Source organism: Lagenorhynchus albirostris, chromosome 7 (assembly GCF_949774975.1).
Source record: "Lagenorhynchus albirostris chromosome 7, mLagAlb1.1, whole genome shotgun sequence".
In the NCBI taxonomy this organism is placed as follows: domain Eukaryota; kingdom Metazoa; phylum Chordata; class Mammalia; order Artiodactyla; family Delphinidae; genus Lagenorhynchus; species Lagenorhynchus albirostris.
Genome location: NC_083101.1, coordinates 51,245,468 through 51,264,582, shown reverse-complemented (window position 1 = coordinate 51,264,582; position 19,115 = coordinate 51,245,468). Strand labels below are relative to the sequence as shown.

The window sequence follows — 19,115 nt, the reverse complement described above, 5'->3', positions numbered from 1 at the left end:
TTCCTCAGTAAGCCCACCAGGTTCAGCACTGGAATTGATGGCGGATTCCTCTGCAGAGATAAGTAGTCAGCCTGACTGTAGTCTGAAAAACAGGTATTATTTAAAACCTCTAGTCATATTCAGCATGGCGAGATGCTTGTGTTATGAGGGCACCTGGAAGCTGAAAACCATACTGGTTTAGAAGAAGTCCTGTGCAAACTTGGACACATTTCTTCCTCTATGTTTTATTTTTCTTACCTATAAAATGGACAGATTGGACCAGAGCACTGGTTTTTAGAATCTTTTTAAAATTGTGTCAAGTATATATGTAACATAAAATTTACCATTTCATCATTTTTTAATGTACAGCTCAGTAATGTTCATTACATTCACACATTCACATTGTTGTGCAACCACTCTCCAGAACTCTTTTCATTCTGTAAAACTGAAATTCTATACCCATTAAACTATAACTCCTCATTCCCACCCCTCCCCAGCCCCTGGCAACCACTGTTTTACCTTTATATATCTATGAATCTGACTACTCTAGGTACCTCATATAAATGGAATCATACAGTATTGGTTCTTTTGTAACTGGCTTATTTCACTCAGCATAATGTCTTCAAGGTTCATCCCCATGTTGTAGTATGTGTCAGAATTTCCCCCCTTTTTAAGGCTGAATAGTATTCCATTGTATGTATATGCCACATTTAGTTTATCCATTCATCTGCCCATGGACACTGGGCTGTTTCCACCTTTTGGCTACTGTGAATAATGCTCTATGAATACAGGTGTATAGAGCACTGACTTTTAAACTGTAACTACTCTGTAATAGTAATAATAATAATAACAACAGCAGCAGCAGCAGCAGTAGCCAACTTTTATAGGGTGCAGAGTGTGAGCTGGCATTGTCTTAAATGCTTTACACACATTAACGCATTTAATACTCAAACAACTTCATGAGTTGGGTACTTTTATCATCCTTGTTTTCCAGGAGAGGAAACTGAAGCCCAGAGAGTTGAGTTATCCTGTCTGAGGTTATAGAGTTGGTATGTGATAGACAGTCTGCCTCAGTGTGGAGCTTCCAATCATGCTGCAGCCTGCCTTAGGCCTGGGGACACCTCTGAGTCTCTGCAGGAATCATTATAGGGATGGGCCCAATCCCCCCCCTCCCCAGTTAGAGCCCCTCCACTTTTATCTATTTTCATTTGAACACCAATGTCTATAGCTACAAACAAGTTTGAAAAAAAATATCACTGACTCAAATGGTAGAATTCCTCCTATTCCAATATTCTATGAGTCTAGCCTTTTTATTAGTTTAAAAAAAGATTGACAGCATGCCATGGAAGAACGTCCAGTAACCTGGCAACCGTGTTTGTTGATAGGAAATACCTGAGAGCTGGGTTCACTGCACTCCAAGGTTTCTGACTCAAACATCTGTTTCTGAAGCGTCTTGTGAAAATCTTTTCGGGATCCAGTCTTTTTAAAGCCGCAAATCTCCGAACTTCCTTGGTTTCTTTCATTGTTGTTATTAAATAAGAGAGAGTGTGGAAGGAGGGAGAGGGAGAGGGAGAGAGAGAGAGAGGCAAAATCATTAGATTAAAATAAAAGTAATGGCTTAAGTGCAGACATGGTGCTGAAAGATCTTGCAAAGAGAGGACCATTTGTAATTCTTCACATCTAATTATGCACCAGGCCTAACACAAGGCTCTGTTGTAATGACATACAAACTTGCCTCCTGGCTGGCTCATTATTAAAGGCAGGAGTGGCCTGGGAAAATGCCACTTCAGCGGTGCGGCCATTTCAGCTGTGGGGCATTTGGCTCCAAGCTGAAGCTAAACTATGACCCTAGTGTAAGAGGCTGGAATAAATCTAGCAAAGGGCAGACGCAGCGAATAAAGGTCGTTTGAAGATAAAAATAGAGGAAAACATTTAATCTCCAAATCAATGTTCTTAGTAATGAATAAAAAAGGCAGGACATGGCTAAGAAAAAATAGAAATAAATGATTTATGTACCGAAAGTCTTTGCTGCTATTTTCAGTCGCCACTCCACGCACGCCATTAAACTTGTGTTTTAAAAATGTTGCAAATATTATATATCACTTATATGTAGAATCTAAAAAATAATTCAAATGAATCTATACAAAACAGAAACAGACTCACAGACATAGAAAACAAAGTTACGGTTACCAAAGCAGAAAGGGGGGGGTCATGAATTAGGAGTATGGGATTAACAGATACAAACTACTACACATAAAATAGATAAGCTTATTTTTGTGTATGGTGTTAGGGATAATTTCATTCTTTTACATGTAGCTGTCCAGTTTTCCCGGCAACACTTATTGAAGAGACTTTTTTCTCCATTGTATATCCTTGCCTCCTTTGTCATAGATTAGTTGACCATAGGTGCGTGGGTTTATCTCCGGGCTTTCTATCCTGTTCCATTGATCTATATTTCTGTTTTTGTGCCAGTACCATACTGTCTTGATTACTGTAGCTTTGTGGTATAGTCTGAAGTCAGGGAGTCTGATTCCTCCAGCTCCATTTTTGTCCCTCAAGACTGCTTTAGCTATTCGGGGTCTTTAGTGTCTCCATACAAATTTTAAGATTTTTTGTTCTAGTTCTGTAAAAATTGCACTGGTAATTTGATAGGGATTGCATTGAATCTGCAGACTGCTTTGGGTAGTATAGTCATTGGGATTGACATATATACACTAATGTGTATAAAATAGATAACTAACAAGAACCTGCTGTATAAAAAATAAATCAAAAATTCAAAAATTCAAAAAAAAAATAAAATAGATAAGCAACAAGGATTTACTGTATAGCACAGGGAACTATACTTAATATCTTATAATAATAACCTATAATGGAAAATATTCTGAAAACATATATATATATATACACATATACATATATAACTGAATCACTTTGCTATGCACTTGAAGCTAACACACTATTGTAAATCAACTATACTTCAATTTTAAGAAATGTGTTGCTATGGAAAGGGTTGAATATGATGTCTAGCACTGTCACTGGAGAAAGAAGTGAGACCATCACAAAAAAGGCAACAGACATACGCTGTCAAATAATAACTATAGAAACCACCATGTGTATTCCTCATTTTTATGACTCAAAGGCCTCCTGGAAAACATGCTGCAGACTCAACCACACAAACATGCACCTGTTTTGTTTGATTGCCCACACTATTAGGAAACCACTGAGCAAGCTGGTAAAGGGACGTGAAATGAGGTTAGGATTTATTAGGCAGATCAGATGGAAGACAGGTAAAGCAGGAAATGTAGGAGAGCTACTAGCAATGATCCAAATACAGTTTATAACTCTTTGGGAGGGGCGAAGTGCTGGGTTATGCACAGTGGCACAGAGCAAGTATTCAATACTAAGTAAAAGAGGCCAGGGAAAAAATAAAAAGATAACTGCATGATTCCATTTATATGACATTCTGGAAAAGGAAAAGCTCTAGAGACAGAAAAGAGATCAGTGGCTTGCCAGAGTCTGCGGGTAGAGAAAGGGGTTGACCGCAAAGAGGCCTGGGGGAATTTGGGGGGTGGGTGGGGCGTGGAACCATTCTGTATCTTGATTGTAATAGTGGTTACACAACTGTATGCATTTGTCAAAACTCACAGAACTTTAGTCTAAAAAGAATGAATTATAATTACCTCCAAATCAATGGACAGTTTCAGATTATGCCTGGCATTAATTAGGATAGTATGTACATTTAATAGTCATTCAACATAAGGGCTGATACTTCGCTGCGGTTTATTATAGGATGGTGGTCTCACTGAAGCAGGAGTGAATGGATTTAAGTCCTGGCTCCACAGCTTACAAGCTGTGTGACTTAAGGCAAATTAGTCTGCTTCTTTGTGCCTCAATTTCCTTATCAAGAATTAGAATAATACCTAGGTCATCAGTTCTACTGCATGCAACAAATAAATTCTCATATGTAAAATACTTAGAAGATTTCTTGGCTTATGGCCATAATTCAGTAAATATCTGCCACTACTTAATGATGTTTATTATACAGTATTAGAGAATATGGCTCAATTATATGCCAACTGTCCCTGTCAGTGGACAAATAATCCAAATTAGACCAATGAATAAGATATTATACGCAAAGGAAAAATAAAAAAAGGTACAACTCAGTATTGTTGAAGATTTCTTTTAATGCAATGGTCCAGGATAGATTTCACATCATAGGCACTAACATGTATGTATTCATGGAATAAAGATAAGATTTGAAAAATCATAAGAATTATACCTTAGGGCTATTCTAGTTCCAATTCAACCTATGCAAAATATTCCTTTCAAGTGAAATAAGATTTTCTGAGGACTTCAGAAAATGCACTTACCTTAGTATGTCAGAGGAATGAACCCCAAACTCTATCTCATATATTTTAATGCGTCACAGGGGAAAAAACTACTTTCCTCTGGAGGACCATGCTTAATGAAGCCGCTTTGCTTTCTATGGATGTCTTTTTTTTTTTTATACAGCAGGTTCTTATTAGTTATCTATTTTATACATATTAGTGTATATATGTCAATCCCAACCTCCCAATTCATCCCACCACCACCACCATCCCCCCCACCTCTGCTTCCCCCCCTTGGTCTATGGACATGTCTTTGTCATCCATAACCATGCAGTCAAACACTGATTTAGTTAGCTCTTTTATTCCTCAATTATCTCCTTGCTGATATTACATTTCTCTATAATACCTAGGAATAGTCTTTTATGTCCTTGCTATGTGTGATAATGGCTTTGAATCCCACTTAGGGGGCAGAGGAGTAGAGTAATGGCCACTTGTGTTCCCTCCCACTCTCATAATTCTATAGGACATTTGCCACTCAGATCCTATAATTGAGAATTTTAAATCAGACAAATAGTGCCGCTCATGCAGGATAGAGGAAAGTTTTAGATTTTAACTTAGTAGGGAAAGATTAAAACTACACAGAAGCACAAAGTACTGTTCTCCTTTTGGGAGAACTGTATTTTCCGACTTGAACTGTTTGCCTCTGTTACTTAGACTGGAAGATGCCTTGAATGAATTTCATTTTATCTTTTTCATGTCTATAGCACAAAGTTTTGTGTCCTTGCTCTAAAAATCATAGCACTTTCCCCTTCATGCCTTTCGCAAATGACCGTTAATCTAATGAATAGAACGGTGCCACGGCTGCTTGTTTATCTCATCTTATTTCCACATATTTTGACAATTTTGTATGTATTGCTGTTTACTGGCATCCTTTGGGTGATGGTAAATACTATAAGCATTATTTTCTCTGTAATTTTCTTTAATGAACTAAAGAGAGAATAACTTAAGAATGTGTTTGGTGTCTTGGTGGAGAGTAAAACTCTGAAGTAATTAAACTTGTTGACATGCTATTTATTCCTGGTGTATTACCCATAGTGACAGTGAAACATTTCACGAGCGTTTTGAGCAGCACATAAAAGCCCTTAGACTTTGTCTTTCATCCTGGGTGATTAAGGTAATGCTGAAGGAAGGTCATGCTCAAGGAGAGCTGGGATATCAAGGAATGGGGTATCATCTGTTTTATTACTCCATATTTTACTCCCAGTGAACTGGTAAACAATTAAAATTCAAACACTTCAGTGCATATAATTCAGTTACTCCCAAAACACCATAAAAATGTCTCCCTGATCAATAATTGCTTATTATGACATGCATTTGTTGCTCTGGCTGTCAAGGTGCTTAGCTATTTGCTTTCTCAAAGTATGGAAAGCAAGCCAGCCTCATCAGCCTATGCAGTGACAAAGAGCAATCCAGCTGTGGAATTCACTGTGCCACTCTTGACTTCTTACACGCAGACTCCCCATCCCCATAAATCCACTCCCACGAAAGCCCAATTCAAAGGCCAGCACTTGCACCGAGCCTTCCCTAACCTAGCCAGAAGTAACTGCTCCCTTCTCTGAATTTTCAAAGCATGTTGTTTGTATTTCTCTTAGAAGCTTTTATAATATTCTATGTTACAGTCTAATTACTTGTCTAAATTTTTATCTCCCCTGCTAAATATGTGCTCTCTCTCACTAGACTATGACTTTGCTGAGGACAGGGCCTCCTTTAGCGATAGGATTCCTGTGTATTCCTCTTTGCATCTTCTTTGGTGCCTTTTTCTCAGGAGATATTTTCTAAACATTTGTTGAATGGGAGAACGAATGCAACTCTAACAAGCAAATATCTGTACCGTTTTCCTCTCACACAAGTGTTCTCAAATCTGTCAGATCCAACACTGTCTTTCTCTGTAACAAATGTTTTATAATGCCACCTTTATAACCCATCAACTTTCTCGTTTTTAGAAGTCAATAAAATGTCCCAGCTGTTATACAAATGAGAAATAAAAGAAACATAATACCTAAAATAGCATGTATGTAAATATGCAAATGCTTGGACACAACTACACCAGAGGACATAATGAAATAGCTGTTTGCACCTGTAGGAAGAATCGTTGTAAATATAACACCTACAAAAGCAGACTGCAACAGATGTGTTGTATGGGTGACTCAAACACCACAAAGCAGCACTGCTGTCAGTAATGTGATTTTCCAAAATGGGGGAAAACTCTTGTAGAGCTCTAATCAGCACAAAGTTTAACTTCCCCTATATTTACATGATAGTTGTTTTCCTGAAAAATTCAGTGCAAAAATATTTGTAAGATGGCATAGAGGCTTGGCTTAGATATTTACAGACTGGTGTTTCACCACCCTGAATGTCCAGCAGGACATTTGATAGTTGTGCTGAATGTTGAATTGGGGATGATCCTTCATTGTATGTGATGCCCCATGCATTGCAGGGTGTGAAATGCAGTAGCCCATGCCAGTCATTGAGACAATTAAAAACAGAAACATTAATTACCCTCATTGAGAACCATTGCTACTAAGATATTAGAAAACTGGAATCCCCAAATCCAATCTAAACCATAGTTTTAGCAGAACATCTGGGAAAGGATATCCATCAAGACTTCCTGGAAGGGGTGAAATGCAGCAAGTTTAACCGGGACCACAGCATCATTCACGTGTTTAATTGTTTGGGGGGAGAATTCTACTAGTGGAAAATCCTAAAGTGAGCACTTTTCAGAGTTCTACTTTTGGTTTTGGTAGAAAGTAAATTTCTCATATAGAAATTATTATATAGTTTAGCAGAAACAGGGATGTTAGGAGATTTTAAATTCAACATATCTGCAAAATAAGGGTATCTAGATCTATAATACATGCACTGGTATTGCATCTAATGGTATTATCATTGATGATAATATAGCTATCATTTCTTGGCCTGGTAATTGTCTTAGTGATTGTCTATGTGATTGTCTTAGTTGAGATTCCCTAGAAGCTGAGCCTGAGGCAGGGACTCAGGTGCATGTGATTTTTGATTGTGTGTTCTTGAAGAAAAGCCTGTAAGAGAGATAGGGAAGCAGAAGGAGTCAACCAAGGATGAGAGCTCAGATAAATTCTTGGCCTGATACACAGGGTGCTCTGGAAGGATCACATTGCAAAGTTGTCCCACTGTCCCACTCTGAGACAAGAGGTGGGACTATGGTACCCCTTGCACCAGTGCTATTGTGCCGGTCAGGCACTGGTCACCACCACCAATCCAAAGTGGGAGGTTAAGGCACTGGGAGGTAGAGCGAATTGCTCAAATGTCTCTGGGCACAATAGCTCCTACACTCATGGCAGCTGCAAGATAAACGCATGGGACAGTAAAGGGGACCCACTAACAGTCTTTATTACAATGCCAGGCGCCTAACATATATTATTTTCCTTTTATTTTGAAACAATCTCAAATTTACAGAAAACTTGCAAATATAGTACAAAGACCTTTCCCCCTCTCAAACTATTTGAGAGTAAGTTGCTGACCTAATTCTCCATTATCCCTGAATACTTCAGTGTGTAACTTCTACAAACAAGGACATTCTCCATGGTAATTAGTATTCAACCATCACATTCAGGAAATTAACACTGATACATGATTACCATCTAATCCTCTGACCCCTTTCAGCTTTCACCAAATGTCCCCCAAATGCCTTTTAGAGCAAAAGGATCTAGTCCAAAGTCATGCATTGCATTTATATGTCACATTTCTTTACTCTTATTCACTCTGGAACAGTTCCTCAGTGTTCCCTTGACTTTCATGACCTTAAGATTATAGGCCAGTTATTATTTAGAAAGTCCCTCCATTTGGGTTTGATTGTTGTAAATGCCCCATTCCTCATCAAGCTTTCAGTTTGATTTGTATCAATATGGATTCACAGTTTCCTCTTTTATTCAACATATCTTAATCCATTGCTATTATTTATTTTGGCGCTATAATTATCCTCAATTCGACCAGTGTGAATCCCTTCAGCTGGCTCTCACAACTTTTTACATGTCCCCAGCAGTCACTGATCACATCCTGCTTTCTGCCACAAGATATTCAGGCTGATCTTATACTTTCCTTTCCTCAACCCTGGAATCAGTCATTTCTCCAAGAAGCTCTGATTCTTTTTAGTGGAAAATGGTTCTTAGAAGCCAAGATGTAGGTGTTGGGTGTGCTCATTGCTATTAAGGTGTTGCTCCTCCTATGTCTTCTCAGTGAACAGAGTTAGGTAGGGAGCGTGTGTGTGTGCGTGTGTGTGTGTGCGTGTGTGTGTGTGTGTGTGTTTTGAAAGCCAGGAGTTCATGTTGATTCTTGCAATCCCAATCTGACATCACAGTATCCATTCTAGTTTTCTTCCTTTCCATATTAACTTCCTTCTCAGATAGTGAAAAATCTAACACCTACTGTCCTTAATATACTTACTTACTTGATTAATCCCCTTAATGTAACCCTTGCTAACAGCACCCCTCCATGCCCACACATGTTGCCCTCCTTATATTCTGACTCTGACACCCTGCACCAGGCTTGCCCTCTGGCACGACGTCTTCTTCAGTCTGCACTGACACTAGTGCCAGGTCACCCTCCCACAAGGACATCCTTGTCCCTTGCCTGGGCTCTGACACCTCGTGGTAGGCTTCTCCCCCATGTAACACCCCCTCATTCTACTCAGAATGTCTGCTCTGTTATCACATGCCAGGCTGCCCCAGGCTCAGATACCCCCCTCACACCATGTAGGTTCTGCTTCTCCATGCCAGGCGGCCCTTCTAAACGTGTGTCCTCCTCAGCGTGTTTGGCCTTCCACTCCTCATTCTGGCCCTCTTCAGCTACTCCCCACCCTGAGTCACGGATGGCCAACTTGTTCTGATGGCTTCCACACCAAATTGTACAAGAAGGGAGAGGAAAGAAAGAGAAAAGGGTATAGGAAGGGGAAGAGGAAAAAGAAGAAGAGGAACATGTATTATTTTCCAGTCTTCGCAATAAGCCTTCAAAATGAGCAACATTTCCCCCCATTTCACACTTGAGGAAACGCTGGTTCAGAGAGATGAAGTCACTTGCCCAGGGTCTCATAGACATTACATAAGGAGCCAGCATCTGGACCCAAGTCTAGACTCTATCTACTCCATGACACTGCCTCTAAAGAGAACGCTCTCAAGATATGTTTGGTCTTTCGACTGTCCCCAAATGGGTAACGGTAGTGTTTGAAGAAAAGGAACACAATTCTCTGGAGAAGCGATAGGTTGTGTTTATTTCATGAGAAACAGTCTTTCTACCATTTGGCTACTTGCCCATCTCTCTCTTGTCTGCAAATAGGCTCCACAGGAGCATGGCTTTATTTGGCTCAGATGTCCGGGTCGGGTAGGGAGGCTGGGACTCTGGTAGCTGATGGCACTCAGCCAGCAGTCTCACTACCCACCCCATGGCGGTTTCTGACTTCTGTGGCTGGCACTGCTGAAATGAGTCACCTTTACATGCTTGCCAACCCTTGGCCTCTCCTCTCCAGCCAGCTTTACCCTTGCTGTCACAAGGTAGCTTTGCAACTTTCTGAGATTTCAAAATGGGGAAGTAGATGCTAAATCTAGAATGAGGAAGGGGAACACAGTTTGCTCTGGTTTCAAATCCACAGCCATGGAATACATTTAGTCTTAATGCTTTCCATCCCCCAAATCCTGAGGGTGACACAGATATACGGTTAGAGTATACATGCTGTGAGATGAACTTTTAACAGTATTCTGTAACTCATTTTTTTTTTAAATGCCCATTTGTTAGTGTCTTTGGGCGGTCTGGGTAAATGACTTCAGAAAACATTCTAACAAAACGGAGGACAAAAAAGAAAGCATCCGCTTGCATAAAATAGCAAAAGAACAATAACCAAATAAGTTTCATTTCTCCCAGATTTAAGTTTCTTTTGAGGAGAAAATCTGATATAAAAGTTTTCAGATATGGTGTATGAACTCTTTATCTTAAAATCTTAAAGCTGGGGGAAATGTCCTAGAATTCAGCTCATGTCTATGCCATACCCAATGGAGAAAGAGGCGTAGAGAGAAGTGACTTGAGGAAAATGGAAGCAGGCACATGGCTATAATTGGCAGGGGGATGGGGATTCACTTGTAAGTAAACACTCTTGGAAATAAGTGCATTTTATGACACAAGGAAGAAAGCTAAAGACCAGAAATAGTTCTGGTCTCCAAGGCTACCACACATAAGGTCTTAAGCTAGGTTGTTTCTGGATTTTTATTCCTGTGGCCCACACCGGTTTCCTTATGAAGAAGTATGTGACACTGAACCTGTGACATCAACATCCTCTGGAGTGTACACATCCTAAGAAAGGCAAAGGGCAAGTGTGAATTTTGAGTTTTAATTCACTGTTTTCTTTCCATCTTAGAACAAATTAACGTTAGTTAATTCCTTTGGGAACTTTTCCCCTTAAAATTGGATTTCTCAGGAAAAACACTCACCAATTCAGTGTGTTGTCATTTAGGGTAGTGTAATCTTAGGAAGCAACTTAATGTTTGCCTATATTTTCCATTACTTTGAGTTGGGTGGTTTTTTTTGCCAGGACATTAGATCACATGAAGCTTTTTAGGTGAATCCTTAGGGAAAGCCCCCTAAGGATTTTATACACTAGAAAAGCTTACCCGTTTGGCATACACATACATGTTGCTTAACGAATATGGGTGAGAATAACTTTGGAGAAGCTAGCAAGTTTATGAATGCCCATGTGAGGCTCTCTCTCAAAGACCTCTGTTAGAAAGTAGAAAATAAATATTATAAGATAAAATGAAGTTTGGTCACACGTGGATCTACTTTTTTTTTTTAACCACTATGATTTGCACACTTAGAGCAACTGGAACCAAAATCATTTTCGTAAATATTTTAGATAGTTATTTCTTCTGAGGAATTGTTCGAAAAGTGCCCCCCCAAACCCTCCTATACTGTTGGTGGAAATATAAATTGCTGCAGCTGCTATGAAAAACAGTATGGAGGTTCCTTAAAAAACTAAAAATAGAACTACCATACAATCCAGCAATCCCATTCCTGGGCATATATCTGGACAAAACCATAACTCGAAAAGATACATGCACCTGTATGTTCATTACAGCACTATTTACAATAGACAAGACATGGAAGTAACCTAAACTTCCGTCTACAGATGAATGGATAAAGAAGATGTGGTATACACACACACACACACACACACACACACACACACACACACACACACACATACTGGAGTATTATTCAGCCATAAAAAAGAATGAAGGGAATTCCCTGGTGGCAGAGTGGTTAAGAATCCACCTGCCAATGCAGGGGACACTGGTTTGATCCATTGCCCGGGAAGATCCCACATGCCGCAGAGCAACTAAGCCCGTGTACCACAACTACTGAGCCTGCGCTCTAGAGCCCACAAGCCGCAACTACTGAGCTCGCACGCCACAACTACTGAAGCGTGTGTGCTTAGAGCCCATGCTCCACAACAAGAGAAGCCACCACAATGAGAAGCCCCCACGCTGCAATGAAGAGTAGCCCCTGCTCAACGCAACTAGAGAAAGCCCACGCGCAGCAACGAAGACCCAACACAGCCAAAAAAACAAACAAAAAAAAGAACAGAATGCCATTTGCAGCGACATGGATGGACCCAGAGGATTATCACACTAAGTGAAGTCAGACAGAGAAAGACAAATATCATATGACATCACCTACATGTGGAATCTAAAATGTGATACAAATGAACTTATTTACAGAAGAAACAGACTCACAGACATAGAAAACAAACTTATTGTTACCAAAGGGGAAGAGGGGGGCAGGGATAAATTAGAAGTTTGGGATTAGCAGATACAAACTACTATATACAAAATAGATAAACAACGAGGTCCTACTGTATTGCACAGCTAACTATACTCAATATCCTATAATAAACCATAATGGAAAAGAATATGAAAAAGAATACATATACACATTTTTTCACAATAAAGGCTGTTTATTATCATTATTATTCCCTGGGGACACCCTCCCTGATGCCCCCAACCAAGTTAAACCATCTCATTAAAGACGTCTACAGCGCTGCGGGGTGCTCCCCTTCCAACTCTTATCTAGTGCTTTCTGCCCTCCTAGATCCTGAGCTCTGTAAAGGGCGCTGCCTCTATCTTGTTCACAGCTGCATCCCCAGCGCCTAGGGCAGGCCAGACCCGCAGTTAATGCAAAACACATATTTGTTCCTCACTCCTTCCCTCAACAGGGCTGCCTCTGGCCAAGTACACAGAAGGGCGCAGCCCTGACTTTAGCCACCTCAATGAGTCTGGTGTCTTCCGCACAGAACAAAAACCAACTTCAGGGCTTGCCTGGTGGCGCAGTGGTTGAGAGTCCGCCTGCCGATGCAGGGGACGCGGGTTCGTGCCCTGGTCGGGGAAGATCCCACATGCCGTGGAGCGGCTGGGCCCGTGAGCCATGGCCGCTGAGCCTGCGCGTCCGGAGCCTGTGCTCCGCAACGGGAGAGGCCACAATAGTGAGAGGCCCGCATACCGCAAAAAAAACAAAAAACCAAAAAACAAGCCTACATTATTTAGCACATAAAATAACAAATTCAAAGGAGAGCTCATTAATTGCTAATTAACAACTGGTCAGCAACCACTACTGTGACTTTCTCCAACTTCCCTGCCTATGAAGACACAGAAAAAATGGAAACTCACCAAAACAGATAACTTAATGCCGAAGTCTAGACAGAATCTCTGTGGATCAGACGCAGCTGGAAAGAGAAGGATGTACTATACTTTGCCTCCCCAAAGGGCAATGCAGAGGAAGGCACTATGTACTTTCCTTCCTGCCAGTCCCCGAACAGTCAATGTGTATAATAGTCAGGAATCTAAATTCTCCTTCTTGTAGTGGCTTATCTATGAAGCCATTCATAGGTTCCACCTGGTTTTACTGAAATGAACTACCACCAGAACCACTACCTTCCTTGCCTTTCTCTTTCTACCATCACTCTGCAACCATATAGAAACAACTCATAGAAAACAACTAGCTGAATATGTATGTAGGGTTTGGACATGAAGGCCACCTGGAAGAGTGTATTGGATTCTCCCCACAAATAAAATACTATGCATGCACGTGAGGGCAGAATGATCCTGGGAGGACTGTTCAATAGGAATTTAGCCTTTATGTTAGAGTATCAGATTTAGAGTCAAACAGTGGGGTTGGAAAAGGTGCTTCCTCAGTTGAACACTAGTCAAAGCTTGCCAGAAACTGACGAGTTTCGACGTTGCACACATCTACCTGTCCATTAGCTAATTTCTGGGAAACAAGCTGGTCCGTTACCCAAGTGCGCAGATAACGGGGCCAATGACAATCCCCATCCTCAGTATGTTGCCAAACATAAAGTTAAAACAGACATTGCTTTGTTTTGTGAAAATAAAAAGATACAAAACTTGCACAGAATAAATATATGAAAAACCACTGTTCCTACAGAAGAGATAAAAACAAATGGAGACACATGAGGGAATGGAAGCAATAATCAAAGTGGCTAATGGTCTAGTTTAACATTTTAATCCTAAATTCCTAGTAAATAATACTAGGTTTATGGATTAAATTTTAAGCATGACAGCAAAACTATAAATCATAAGGAAAACTGTCAATATAGATTTTACTAATAAATAATTTTGAATGTTAAAAAACTATAAACAAATTTAAAAGACAAAGAGTATCCTGGGTAAGGAATTTGTATTATATGACATACAAAGGGTTAATATCCTTACCGAATGAAAGCAGCCCTAAAGATAAACAAGACCAGACAACTACAGTAATAGAGATGCACAAATTTAATGAATAAGCAGAGCACCAAGGAAAACTTACAAATGGACGATAAATTTATGGAAAAAAAGATACCGAATTGAAACAAAGAAAATGCAAATAAAAGACAGCCATTTTACAAATAAAATTGGAAATTTATTAAAAGATAACATCCAATATTCTTGAGGATTCACGCATATTTTGCTAATAATCTTTCTGATATATTATTCCCAAATCCTTAAATTTGTGCATACACTTAAACACACAGGAACTCCTCTTGTAGGAATTTATTCCAAACGGAAAAAAACCATAACTATACACAAGAATGTTGCTATACTGGGTATAACACTGAAAAACAGGGGATCATCTAAGCATTAAAATTGTTTAAATAAATTTTTGTATAAATACATTATACAACCATTAAAAATTGTCTTGAGGAATAATATTCAACAGCAAAGAGATAGTTACCACTTAGTGTGAAGACTGAAAAAGCATGCTGCCAAACAGTATCATAATCGGACTTAATTTTTATGCAAATATATACAAAGAAATATGATTCAAAGGCAACACATCAAATGTTAATGGTGGTTATGTATCTATAGTGAAATGGAGTGATTTTTGTTTTCTCTTTTTGTTTCGCTATGATCTCCAAAATTTTTATAATGAGTATTCTAAAAAGAGTCCTTTAAGTTTGTTCAAGATAGAGAAAAAAAATTCCAATGGGAATTGCCATGAAGAATGAAAAAGTGCAGTGTCCCAAATAGAAAATAAAAACCAAGTGTAGTAAAATGGACCTTTCTATTTATTGCCCCGTCTCAGATTTCTTTCAAGCCTTCATATCCAGAAAGTACCTCTAATTATAACATTTAAAAGCATGAGAACAACTTGTTCTGAAATCTTCTATTTATTACCAGCAGAGTATAATCTTATTTGACTGCCCGGCAAACTTGGTTTTCTATTCAAGTTAGAACAGATGATGGATTAGCATCTAACTTTCTCTTAATTACTTTATACAAGTGAAGCTTTCTCCTTCTCAGTCACTGAAAATAGTATGCATACTGACATTACTCCAAAACACATCACCACAAATTCAATGGTACCCTTCCTGGAGCTGGATAAAACCCAACCTCCAAAGTCTTCCATCATTTATCCCACAGAACGGTAATTCTTACTGGAGTATAGGAGAGGTGAGGATATCAGAATTTCAAACTACTTGTGTGTTGTCACAGGTTCTCTGATGTTTCTCTAGTGGGGTGTGCCCCTGATTGCAGACTCTCCCCAGATAGCTCCCCAACACGTACACACATACAGGTTGCGAATTCCAGTGTGGGTAGATGCTTCTCATTAGAGGGTACTCTCCAGGTCATTGGCATGGAGACAAAAGCTCAGGACAATGTCATAGAATATTTAATTAACCCAGGAGAGAAGGGCCTTTTTGACTAGAAGGCAAGCAAGTAATTTATTTCTTGGTCATAAATTTAAATGTGCCCTTTGAATCTGAGGCCAAATTTCCATTCATTAATCCCCACCCCCACCCCCCAGGAATTCATCAGAATAGAAATAAAAGGGCTCTATTCTTTGTGTTTAAAATGTAACTTTCTCCTTCAGTAGGTGAATGGATGAACAAACTATAGTAAATCCATGCAGTGGAATATTATTCAGCGAAGAAAGAAATGAGCTATCAAGCCACAAAAACACACAGAGAAAGAAGGCAAAACTATGGAGACAGTAAAAAGATAAGTGGTTGCCAGGGAGGGAGGACCAGAGGGCACAGAGGGGATTTTTAGGGCAGTGAAACTATTCGGTATGACACTCCAGTGGTAGATAAACGTCATTTTACATTTGTCAAAACCACAGAATGTAAACACAAAAAATAAGCCCTACTGTAAACTATGGACTTTAGTTAATAATAATGGATTGGGCTTTCCTGGTGGCGCAGCGGTTGAGAGTCCGCCTGCTGATGCAGGGGACACGGGTTCGTGCCCCGGTCCGGGAAGATCCCACATGCCGCGGAGCGGCTGGGCCCGTGAGCCATGGCCGCTGAGCCTGCGCGTCCGGAGCCTGTGCTCCGCAACGGGAGAGGCCACAACAGTGAGAAGCCTGCATACCACAAAAAAAAAAAAAATAATAATAATAATAATGGATCAACACTGGCTCATCAATTGTACCAAAAATTCCACACTTAAGTAAGACTCATCCAAGGAAGGATAAATTAGTCAGAGAAAGCTGCACGAAGAAAAAAGAAATTTGATATGATCTTTTATCCATGGGTAGGATTGGGTGGACAGATGAAAGAAGGGAGAGCATGCCCAGAGGGGAGACAGCAAGAGCAAAGGTGTGGAGGGAGGACTGAGTCAGTCATGTGGTGCAACAGTGAGGAAGAGACGCAGGCTCAGAGAAAGGAAGGGGCTCCAGGAGTTAAGGGAAATACGTTTTAATAGATAGAGTTGGGCCAGATTATTAAAGCCCTTGAAAGGCAAGCAGGTGGTGTTTATATTTGATATAGTAGGAAATAGAGAGCCTTAGAAGGTGTTTGAGCAGGAGAGTGATACAAGATACACTCAATGCTTATTATTCATGGATTTTGCATTTGCAAATTTGCCTACTTGCTAAAATTTATTTGGAATCCCCAAAATCAATATTCATGGTCATTCAAGGACATAAAAACCTCACACACACCAAAAAACCCAATACATTAATAATAGGGGGAAATGTGTGTGGGAGGTAGTATATGAGAACTCTCAGTACTTCTTTCTAATCAATTTTCTTGTAAGCCTAAACTGTTCTAAAAAAAGTTTATTAATTTTTTTAAAAAAAGTTATAAAAAGGTAACGATATAAAGTAAGTATATACATAAAGAGGGAAAAAAATGAACTTACTTCCGATTCACAATTAGCCACTCCCGAATATAGGTCTGAACGCAGTCCCTGACGTGAGGGTCCAGTTCAACCCTAATGAGGTGGAAAACAACATTAAAAAGTTATTACCAGGTAAACACAACAAAGCAATCCTTTATCATAACCAAGGACAGCAGGATGATTTCAAATCCGTATCAACTGAGAATGGGAAGGGCACTGTTATCCAATCCTCTCAAGTGTCTGAAGTATTCCTGAGGCAGTAACATTTTTCCTTTGATGAGACAAACGTTGGCATTTTATGCTTTGTGGGTTTTCTTTATTACATAGAATCGTATTAGATTATTATCTATCCCTGAAGGCATTCTGACACAAGACAGGTAGAACTAGCTGTAATCACATACAAAACAAGAAGAATAAGTATAAATACCAGTCTCTTCTGGGGTAATCTGGGCATATTTTTTGCTCATGTGTAACCTTGTCAGGACATGCATGTTTTCCTTTTTGAAAGCCATGAAGAAGAGGAGTTGTACTTTGAGGAGCTGGCAGGCCCTGGCTTTGGTTGGTGATTATTAATTCGGGCAGCTCTTGTCTACTGCATAGAGTGTGTCATGAGAGAAACTCTTAGAGTGCTTCGGAGTCTGGAAATTTAGAAATCACTACTTCCCCACAGTAGCAAAGGTTATTTTTGTTTGTTTGTTTGTTTTGGGTTTTTTTGCTGTTCTCCCAAATGTGTTGGTACTACAGATAAATAGGTCTAAGTGCTCTAAGTTTTAATTTTCTGGTTTGTAGAAAGAGGGTAAGAACAGTACCCACCCTGTGGACTGGCTGTTAGTTTTAGATGGAATACTGTAGAAGTCAGACATGTGGTCCCTGGGCCCTGACTACTCAAATCCCAGCCCCATTCCTTATGAGACCTTGGGCCAGACTCAACCCTTCTGTGCCTCAGTTTCCTCACTGTAAGTGGGGATAGTAATCGTGCAGTGCTCCCTTGGAGAGCTGTGATGAAGATGAAGTCAGTGTGTGAAGTGCTTAGAAAAGCGTCTGGCACATAATAAGACCTACGTGTGATAGTTCACACTTGTGTGCCATTCATTCTGCACTAGGCACTGATGCAATCCCTCTACAGGTATGAATTCAGTTAATGTCAATTAGCTCCATAGAACAGACGCTATTACTATTTTCATTTTGCAGAGGGATGAGATGAAAAGATCTTTCTCAAAGACACTCAGCAAGTGGAAGAGCAGGGAAATGACCCTAGGCCACTCGCCTGGGAGCGCAGGTTTACACCCACTGCACTATCACAGCTCAGTATCATGTTCTCGGATAGGCACTGGGGTTCAACAGGAGTCAGCTGTCGTTTACTCTGATGATGATGATACTTTCCTGGGCTTCAATTATACACAAGACTTTTGGGCAACGATTGAAATAGTAGAGGGTATTTGAAAGCCATCAGACAGATAACGTGTTAAGTTATCAATTCTGGTGACGAGGCAATATTATGCTCAAAAATTGATGTTAAGGGCTTCCCTGGTGGCACAGTGGTTGAGAGTCCGCCTGCTGATGCAAGGGACACGGGTTCATGCCCCGATCCAGGAGGATCCCACATGTTGCGGAGCGGCTGGGCCCGTGAGCCGTGGCCGCTGAGCCTGTGCGTCTGGACCCTGTGCTCCGCAACGGGAGAGGCCACAACAGTGAGAGGCCCGCGTATCGCAAAAAACAAAAAAAACCTGATGTTAAGAAAAAAATTACCTCTTCTATCAAATTTCAAAAAAAAAAATCAAAATCCTCCTACCTGTAAACTTACTGTAAGTATTTTTTTTTTTTTTTTTTTTTTGCGGTACGCGGGCCTCTCACTGTTGTGGCCTCTCCCATTGCCGAGCACAGGCTCCGGACACACAGGCTCAGGGCCATGACTCACGGGCCCAGCCGCTCCGCGGCATGTGGGATCTTCCCGGACCGGGGCACGAACCCGTGTCCCCTGCATCGGCAGGCGGACTCTCAACCACTGTGCGCCCAGGGAAGCCCTATTTTAAGTATTTTAAACAGGATTTTTCAAGATTCTGATCTCATTTGAAGACAATTAACCATATATTTTACACAAAGAAATTAA

The 19,115-nt window shown here is 40.2% G+C and overlaps 1 protein-coding gene across 2 annotated transcripts in view; it reads right to left on the bottom strand.

The window, feature by feature from the left end:
• The window catches only part of DOCK8 (dedicator of cytokinesis 8), a 223,446-nt gene that overhangs the window by 138,582 nt on the left and 65,749 nt on the right, over window positions 1–19,115 (bottom strand). For both annotated transcript variants that reach the window (XM_060155013.1, XM_060155015.1), the window contains exons 4-5: window positions 17,027–17,098; window positions 1,372–1,495 (exon numbers count right to left, since the gene is read on the bottom strand). In XM_060155013.1, coding sequence (XP_060010996.1) covers window positions 1,372–1,495; window positions 17,027–17,098 — 196 coding nt within the window. The remainder of the gene's footprint in view (window positions 1–1,371; window positions 1,496–17,026; window positions 17,099–19,115) is intronic.